The 9231-nt window shown below is 59.7% G+C and overlaps 1 protein-coding gene across 1 annotated transcript; it reads right to left on the bottom strand.

The window, feature by feature from the left end:
• Positions 1-206: 206 nt before the first annotated feature.
• EN1 (engrailed homeobox 1) lies at positions 207-3856 on the bottom strand. The gene is made up of 2 exons (XM_068408172.1): positions 3187-3856; positions 207-523 (listed from the first exon to the last, which is right to left on the bottom strand). Exons 1-2 carry the CDS (start codon positions 3854-3856, stop codon positions 207-209), a joined length of 987 nt encoding a protein of 328 aa, XP_068264273.1.
• Between the last annotated feature and the right edge of the window lie 5375 nt (positions 3857-9231).

Raw genomic sequence — 9231 nt, 5'->3', positions numbered from 1 at the left:
TTTCTTACCTGAAATTAAATATATACAAGGTCATATGCTGTTTGGCTATATAGAGATAATTTTTTTTGTAAGTGTTCATATTTTTTTTTTCTTAATCGGAGTCCTTATACTATGGATAGACAATAGATCTGCTTTTAAATAGCACCTGTCCGCCTCCCGGCCGGCGGGCCGGCGCCGCGGCGCAGGGCTGGGGGGGCCGCGCCGCCTCACTCGCTCTCCTCTTTGTCCTGCACGGTGGTGGTGGAGTGGTTGTAGAGTCCCTGGGCCATGAGGTGCAGCGCCAGCCCGTTCTTGATGCCCGTCGCCTTCTTGATTTTGGCTCGTTTGTTCTGGAACCAGATCTTGATCTGGGACTCGTTGAGGCTGAGCTCCTGGGCCAGGCTCTGCCGCCGCTGCTCCGTGATGTACCGGTTCGCCTGGAACTCCGCCTTCAGCCGCTGCAGCTGCTCGGCCGTGAACGCCGTCCGCGGCCGCTTGTCCTCCTTCTCCGTCTTCTTCTTCTTCAGCTTCCTGGTGCGGGGGCCTGCGGGCAGGGCACACACACGCCGCTGGGCAGGGCCGCGCCGCCGACCGACAGACAGACCGACCGACCGACCGACCGACGGACCGACCGCCGCCCCCGCCCCGCCGACCGCCGGAAAAATGGCCGACGGGCGAATTTCTGCCGGTCCCGTGTATGTGTCCCCCCACACACACCTCCAGCCCCGGCACCGCCGCCCCGGCACTGCGGAGGGAAGGATGGGGAAGGAGAGGGGAGGCCGGGGCCGAGCCGCCCGCGCATCCCCCGCCGCCCCGCCGAGCCGACCCCGCCGAGGGGAGCGGCGCCCCTCTCACCCCCCGCCCCGACACACGTCGGGGTGCCGCTCCGCCCGCCCCGCCGGGACGAGCCGCGCTCCCTCTGCACGGCCCGGGGCCGGGGCCCGCCGGCCGGGCAGCAGCTCCGCCGGGCAGTGCGGGGAGCGAAGGTCCCCGTGGCTCGGCACCGGGGAGCCGCCGGGAGCAACCGCCTGGCCGGGGGCTGCCCCGGTCTCTGTTTGGGGGACAACAACCCCTTCGTAAGGCCGGCCCAGCCCCGGCGAACCCTCCCCTGCCGCCACCCCGGAGCCCTGCCGCCGCCCGGCTCGTCCGGGCTCTCGGGTGTACGATCCTTGCCGGGAATCCCCGGCCCCGCCTGCAGCACCCTCCATAAACCCCCGCCGAAAGCGGTGCCCCCGCCGCTTCGTCCCCACGCCGGGATGGGGCCAGGTCAAGTGCCACAGAACTCGCCGGGGAACCAGCCCGGCCCCGGGCTGATCCCGGGGACAGCGCCCGGTCGGGGGGCTACCCCCATCCTATGCACTCCGGTCCAGCACGGCCCGGGGGGAGCGGAGAGGGGAGGGAGATCCCTGGAGAAAGGGATCTACAAAAATCCCCCGACAGCTGCCGGGCTCGGCGGGCGGCCCCGGGCCCGCAGCCCCCCGCCAGTAGCAGCCGCAGCGGCAGCCGACGAGGCCTCCTGGCCGCCGAGTAGGCCGAAAGCTCCTCTCCCGGCACAGCCCTTCCCCAGAGCAGGGGCTTTCCCCGCGGCTCGGCGGCATCTGCCAGCGGGGAGAGGGACGGGGCCCGGTGGGACGCCCCCGGGCTCGGCCGGCGGAGGGGCGGAGGGCGCGGGGAGTGAATCGCTTTGCCCCGGCAGCTTGCAACGGGGTGGCGGCGCCTTCCGACCACCGCTGCCCGCTCGTCCTCGGAGCCGGGAGAAGCGGCGAGGGCCGGCGGGCAGCTCCCAGCACAACAAAGAGGGCGGCCGAGCCGAGCCAGCCTCCCCTCACCCTTCTCCCCTCCGGGCTGGGGTGAGCAGGGAGCTTCGGGGAGGACATGCAGAAATAATCCTCGGCCCGAAGAAAAGGGAGGAAAGGAAATAAAGGCGCAAGTGCAAAACGCCTGCTGCACAGCGGCCCTGGGAATCGGTAGCGAACCACCAGTGGCCGGGCCGGCCGGGAGCGAGGGCCGCGCCGTCTGACAGCTCTATCACTCCATCAATCACTCGAGTCAATCAAAGTGGCTTTTCTGAGTTTCAAGTCGCTGGACGTGTCAATAACGGGGGATGGAGATGGCCCAGCCGATCGCGCCGCATTGACCGCCGGCGGGGAGCAGCCAGGCCGGGCAGCAGGGAGCGGGGCCGGGGCCAGGGCCGGGGCCGGGCAGCGCCGCCTTCCCCGCCTCCCGGAGCGGGCCCCGGGCAGCCAGACCCGCGCCCCCCGGGCCGGCACAGGGGAGCCCACCTCGGCACCGGCCCGCGCCCGCGGATCCCTGGCTGCTGGCCTGGGGTGTCACGGGGGAAAGCCTCTCTCCTCGCCCTCCGCTTCCTTCAAAAAAAGTACAATTAAAAATGGAAACTAATGGTGATAAAATAAGGGGCTGCCGGAGGCACCTGGGGGAGCGTAAACGGCGTGAAAGGGGGCGGCAGAACGGGGCCGGGGGCCGGAGGGCAGAGCAGGCGGCTCCCACCGGGGCAGCCCCGGGCAGAGGCACGTCCCTCACCGACAGTCGGGCCCCAAGCCACGGCAGGGAGCACCGGCTCCCGCGGCAATGCGCGGCCTAAGGGCCTGCCTGGCTCTGCCTCGGTGCAGAGGCCACCATAAACAGCCCCTCCGCCACCTTCTTAAAAAACCCTTTTCCTTTGCCTTCCGAGAAAACACCCCCCACATGCACCTCCAGCAGTCTCTCAACATGTGGCTCAGGACTATCCCCCCCCTCCGCCACCCCAGAAAGGCCAACAGCACTCAGGAAAAAAAATATAATAAGAGGAGAAAAAGCCCCAAAACAAGGCAGCAGCCGAATCCGCTGCGCGTTTTCGCCGCGCTCGCCCACCGCGCCGCCGCGCTGCGGAACACCCGGGGCTGCGGCAAAGCGGGAGGGGGCACGGGAAGGGGGTCGCTCCCCACCGGCTCTCCGCACCGAAACGCGGCCGAATCGGGGCCCGGCGTCACATTCAAATTTGGGAGACTCGGAGGAGGAAGGAGGAGGGGGGGGACACGCGTTTCCTCTCGCCCTGGGTGACCCAGGACACCCCCCCCCGCGCGCGCCTCCCCACGCGAGGTCCTCAGCAGGCCGGGAGCCAAAGCAAAGGGGGCAAGAGGGGAAGGGGAGGGGGGGCCCGACCTTGTCATGATTTTAACAGCTCCCAGATGCGCCGCGGTTCCTTACCCGAGGACGGTCTGTCTGAATACCTAGTGCAGTAGACCCAGGCAGGCCACACCAGCGGCTGTTGCGAGTCGGGCTTTATAACAGGTCCTCCATTATTAGAGCCCATGAGGAGGATGGCGGGGCTGCCGTGCTCCCCGTACTTCGCCGGGTGAGTCTCGCCCCCGTCGGCGGGTGACTTGGCCGCCCCCGACGCCGCCGCTGCCGCCGCGGCGGGGCTGGCTTTGGCGGCGGCGGCGGCGGCTGCGGGCGGCGGCGCGGAGCCGTCGGGACGGCAGTTCGAGTCCGGGCAGAGGAGGGAGGGCGGGTTGGGCGGTCGGGCCAGCAGCGGGTTGACGTTTTCTCTACCTGAGCTCTGCCCTCGGTCTCCATCCCGCTCCCGGCTGCCTCCTCCTCCGCCGCCGGTCGGTGCGGGCGGCTCCTTCTTGCAGCCGAAGTCGGGCCTCAGGATGTTGTCGATGAAAAAGTTGGTGGTGCGGTGGGGCGGCGGCGGGGGCGGCGGCGGGGGCGGCGGGTGGCGGCGGCGGGGCAAGGGCAGGGGGCAGGGCGCGGCGGGGGAGGCGGGCGCGGGGCTGGGGGACACGGGGACGCTCTCGCCATCGCTGCCGCTGCCGCTGCTCGCCGGGCCGGGCGCCGCGTCTCGGTGGCCGTGCCCCTCCGGCGGCTCTTCCATGCTCAGCCCCCGCCACGGAGATCGTTGCCTCTTTTCCCCCCCACCCACCCGCTTTACGCCCACCCCACTTTGACGGTGGGTGGCGGGGTGGAAAAGGGGGAAGAAAAATTTAAAAAAGAAGAATAACAAAAAAAAAAAGAAAAAAAAAGGAAAAATAATAAAATCCACTTGTTGGGCTGGAGCTGAGATTTTTTTTTCTCCCCCTCGCACGGATGGATCCAAAACCAGGGAGACACTCGAGGGCTCCTTTCCCTCTACTCCCGATCAGCTTATATTTCCACCACCAAAAAAAAAAAAAACCTAAAAAAAAAACCCAACACCAAACCCAAAAAGGTGTGCGGCAGCACCGCGGCCCCCCAAAAAACCCGCCTCCCCCCCCAAAAAAAACCCGTCAAAATCTGCCCATCTCGCCGCCGCGGCGGCTCCGCGCTGCCCCGCTGTCACGCTCCGCTCTGCCTGTGCCGGAGCCCTTCCCCGCCAGCCCGGTGCTGCACGTCGCCCGGGCCCGTTTATTAATTTTTTTTTTTAATTCTTTTTTTTCCCCCTTTTTTTTTAGGTTTTTTTTTTTAAAAAAAAAAAAAGGCCCAACCCCTGACAGCTCCGGCCCGTGCAACAAACTCTCCCTAAAAAATCCCTCAGCCACACTTTTTTTTCACTCGCACCGGAAGCACGTGAGGCGGCCCCGCGCCTGGGGGCGGCCAATGGGGCGCCGCCGCCGCCGCTGACACCCCCGCGCCGCGCCCAATGGGCGCCCGCCGGGCCGCCGCCATAAATACCGCCGGGGACGGGACGGGACGGGACGGGACGGGGAGGGCGGCGGGAGCGCCGCGACGGGGCGGGGGCCGCCGCACCTACACGCGTGTGTAGGCACCCACCCACCCCCCAGCTACCCCCAACCAGCCCCGTAAACAACTTCTTCCAGCCGCGCCGCGTCCTGCGCGGGCCGCCGAGGGTGCGGGGACTGGGTCATCAGCCGCTTTCCTACTGCCCCCCCCGTAATAATAATCCCCCCCCTCAAAAGAAAAAGCTGTGGGTGCTCTTTTTCCTCTTTTTCATTTTATTTTCTATTCTCCCTCGGCGAGGTTAGGCAGTGAGGGGAGGTGGCGAGCGGGCTGGGGGTTGCCCAGAATCAAAACTTTTTTTTTTTAAGGAATAAAAAAAAAGAAAATAAAAATAATAAATAACAATAATAAATAATAATAAAAGTAGGACCCATCGCCGGGGTGAGCTGGGCTTACGGCTGCAGCCGCTCGGCTGGTTTGTTCCTTTACTGTTTGGGGTTGGTTTTTTTCGGAGTATGAAGCGGATCAGCCGCCAGCTCACAGCTGAATTCGTATCGTGTTTCCTCGTCTGCTTTTTAATGCTTGTTTGTTTGTTTGGGTTCGGTTTGTTGCCTTTTTCTTTTTTCCCCTGGTATTGTTTATTTTTTTTCCCGGGCAAAGACCGAGCACCTCGGGACGTGTGTGGAGGCAGAAGGGAAATTTAAGGATTTTAAAGGATGGGGAGAAAAAGACACTTTTTGAGGACTGCTGCGGCTTTCTAAAAAAATGATTTACAGGAAAAAAAAATGGAAATCCTAGATCCCAGTTCTGCTTTTGTTGGACTGCTGGGGCCCGCAGCCGAGCAGCGCGGCGAGCGCGGCTCTCCCGCCGCCGGTGCCTGCTCCCCGCGGCCCCGGGCGCTCCCCTGCGCGGACGGCCGAGCGGCTCCGGGGAAGGGCAGTGTCGGTGCTCACACGGAGGGGCACGGGGCGGTGGGGGTCACGACACCTCACGCTTTGCACGACGGGGGGTCCCGGCGGGCTGGGTGCCCGGAGCCGCGGCCACTTCCCGGCCGGCCGCAGGCACCTGCTCCGGGCTAGAGCCGCGCTCCCGCCTGCGGCCGTTTCCCGGGGCTGCGGTAAGGGCAGTTCCCGGCGTTTTCTCTTCCTGACAGAACCGAAAACCCCCATCGTGCCCCTAGAACAGTGCCCGGGCCGCGGCGGGGCTGGGGAGGCCGCGGGGCCCCACGCACCGCTCCGCGCTGCTCCGCGCCTCTCTGCCGGGCCGCGCCGCCTCACGTGCCGCCTATATATCCTATATATTCATGGGTGCGTGCTCAAAATAAACCTATAGCTGTATCTGTACGTGTCTGTATCTCGGCGTTTCCTTGCGGGCTGAGCTGCGGTGCCGGCAGCGGCCGGGCCCCCCCTCGCTCCGCCGGTTGCGCTTCTCTCCTCGGGAGCGGCCGGGCCCGGGGCTCCGCTCTCGGGAGGCGACCGGCACCGGGGGTTGACGAGACACCTCCGTGTGTCCGGCAGCAGCTCCCCGGGTGCCCGGGGGTCGTGTGTGTGCCCACACCTCCGAGGCACACCCGGTTATTTTCCGTACGGGGAAAACATTACCGGTTTGTTACCTCCAGCCACACAATAATCCCCTAAAATAATAGCTGGCAGAACACAATCAGCCCTGGAATCAAGAGCTTCATCCGCAATTAAATGAATGTTAAACACCCCCCCTGCATTCACAATATCGTATCATTTACTCGCACCGAAATTGGGTTTATTTATATTTAAGTTAGCAAAATTGAAATCTTTATCCCAAAAGCGAGCGTGGGTACTTAATTAAATTCTAATTAGGACACTATCAATATCCCATTTAGCCACGTAGCCTTTGTGAGCCGCGGTCCCTTTCAGAGCTGTAAATGGGGGCTCGCTGCCTTATCTCTCCTGCAAGAGACGCCTTGAGAAGGGCTGCAAAAGATAATTTATAGGTTTTAATTACTCTTCATTCCGCCTGATCAGCTTGGCGTTCATCACAGGACGGCGAATAAAACCTGGTCAAAAGCACTGTCACTATTCCCTGGCAAGACGCTTAATCAAAGTAAGCAGGGCCATATTACACGCTGCGAGCTTCTTCACGTAATTTCCCAGCTGCTGATAAAGCTAGTTGAATAATGCTGCAGTCCTTCGGAGACACCATTTACAGAAATGACTTTATTGACGGCTTAACGTCGGTAATTCATTTTACCTTTCATGTATTGGGAGCCCGGATTTGTTACAGTAATAGGATGATAAATGTCCTGGCGGCCCTATAGCTTTTATTATTGAATACAATACACACACCCATCCTTAAATGTTCCAAAATTGGGTAACAAAAGGGAGAGAGAGAGAAATCGAAGCCTTTAACTATTTAATTTGCCTTCCTGAGCGCGGAGGGGGGGGGAACGAAGTGTGCGTATGTGCGTGTGTGTGTACATGTGTGTGTAGGGGGGGGGATTATTTCATCCGGAGTCCTCACTTCTTCTAGAAACTGTTCTGGATTTTAAAGGCTTCTCTATAAATTGAGTAGGTTTGTGTACGGAGGGGGTGGGGGATCGGCTGGATGAATGAGGAGGGGTTAAAGGAAAAGACGATGTATATTTCCAGGCTGGATATTTTTTCCACCGCGACCCTTCCTATCTACATAGATAAATATTCCTCTCCGGCTAACAGATAGTTACAGTAATCGGGGTAATATGTCTACACCGTGTAAAAAAAAAATCCCTTCTTAGGAGAAAGTTCCCCCCGCAACTTGTGGTGCCGCTGGGTTTCGAGGCGCCCGTCGGGGGACCCGGTTCCGCGGAGCCCCGCGGCCGCTGCCGTCGGGGGGGGCGGTCCCGCGGAGCCGCCGGCTCGTCCAGCGGGGCCGGGGCAGCCAGCGCTCCCCCGAAAGGGCTCCGCTGGCCTGGGCCGGGCTACGGGGGTCCCTGCCCCTCGGAAGTGCCCCGGTGCTGTCTGAGTCTCTCGCAGGACGATGTCGCCACCGGCTCACGGCGCTGGGGCTTTGGTCAGCCATCCTGGCCTGGGGAGGGAGGAAATGAAATGCGGGAGGCAGAGAGGGGCATAGGGGCATAGGGGCCGGGGAGCCGGGCTGGGACCCCCAGTGTCCACCGTCGGGCTGCGTGGAGGGCGCCCGCATCGCTCCCCCCGCACGACAGCAGCCCGTGGCACCCGCAGCCTCTTCGGAAATCGGGAGAAATAATTTCCCCGATTTCGTTGTATTTACTTTCTTTTTTTCTTCTTCTTCTTCTTTACTTTTTCTTCTTTTCTAGGAAGGCCACCAAAGGGAGGATGGTTTTAAATTGAAATTAGAAATAAAATTAAAATCGGATCAAAAATCCTTTGCATTTTTTTTTCTCGGCGCCCTTATAGGAAGGAGGAAGTATAGAAACGTGGTTAATATACGCTGTGGTAATCCTATTTCTAGGTCTAGATCAGATCTCATTGGGGCCTTTGCTGAAGGACATAAATGAGTTGTTCTAATACAATAGATTTCATCCTTCCTACAGGGACTGGCTGACCAGAGGTTTTGTTAAAAGTGAATGCGAATAGATTTCTGCTACAAGTGCAGCATTATTATTATGAGCTGTAAGGTCAGACTATACATTCCGGGTCCCCAAAGCCTATAGACCCTGGGAAATGCGCGGGATATACCACGTCATTGTACCTGACAGTCTCTTCAATAGACTAATTCAATTATCGCTTGGGGATTCAGTCTTCATTGAAAGCAATAATAGCGGTGTAATTCGTTGGTAAATAGGTATTGGAAGCAGCCCCGCTCGAAACTTTTTTCGGGGCACAGGTTTCTATCTCTGGGATTCAAAATCTCTCCCGGTGGAAGCGCGGGGAGGGAGGAGGGGGTGTTTTTTATTGAAGTGTAGGGCTGGGCTGCGGGGAGAGCCCGGCGCGGCCGGGCGGAGCGGCAGCCCCCGCACCCCGGCCCGGGCGGGCAGCGCGGCCGCCCCGCTCCCCCGAGAGGTTCCCGGGGCGCTGGCGGTGTTGTGCCCGGGTGTCCTGGTGTCCAGTTATGAATCAATTACCATCCAAGACCACCCCCACCCCAGCAATGCAGCCCGGCTTTCAGGTCACAGGGAACTTCAGGGAAAGGTGAAGATTTAATTTTATTTATTTCACTGTCTGTGTCCCCTCTCCCAAGGGGGACGGAGACGAAAACACCACGCAGAAGTTTCTAGGGAGGGGAGAGAAAACTGTCTTTCTTATTCTTAGCGGTATTATTGGTTTGTTTCTTCTCCTACAAAGTGGAAAAAAAAAAAAAGAAAAAGAAAGAGAGAGAGAAAAGGAAAAAAGAAAGAAAAGGCAAGAGAAAAAGGAATATAAAGAAAAAGGGAAGGAAAAATAAAAAGGGAAATAAAATGGAAAAAACAGAAAGTAAAAAAAAAGGAAATTAAAAGAAAAAAGAAGAACAGGAAATAAAAAAGAAAAGGGAAAAGGAAAACGAAGAAGAAAAAGAAAAAGGACAGAAAACCAGAAAAGATAGAAGAAAAGGATAAAAAAGCATAGAAAACAGGAAAATAAAAATAAGAAAGAAAAAGAAAAAAGCAGGAGAAAAGAAAAA

The sequence above is a fragment of the Nyctibius grandis genome, chromosome 9 (genome assembly GCF_013368605.1).
Source record: "Nyctibius grandis isolate bNycGra1 chromosome 9, bNycGra1.pri, whole genome shotgun sequence".
Taxonomy (NCBI): Eukaryota; Metazoa; Chordata; class Aves; order Nyctibiiformes; family Nyctibiidae; genus Nyctibius; species Nyctibius grandis.
Note: the sequence above shows the minus strand (reverse complement) of the source record. Positions and strands in the feature narration are given on the sequence as shown.

Excerpts from the sequence above, each read along its gene's own strand:
- EN1 (XM_068408172.1), bottom strand. The coding sequence starts at position 3,856 with ATGGAAGAGCCGCCGGAGGGGCACGGCCACCGAGACGCGGCGCCCGGC. Across the intron at positions 524-3,186 it reads TTCAGACAGACCGTCCTCGG|GCCCCCGCACCAGGAAGCTG; the intron begins GTAAGGAACCGC and ends CCCTGCCCGCAG.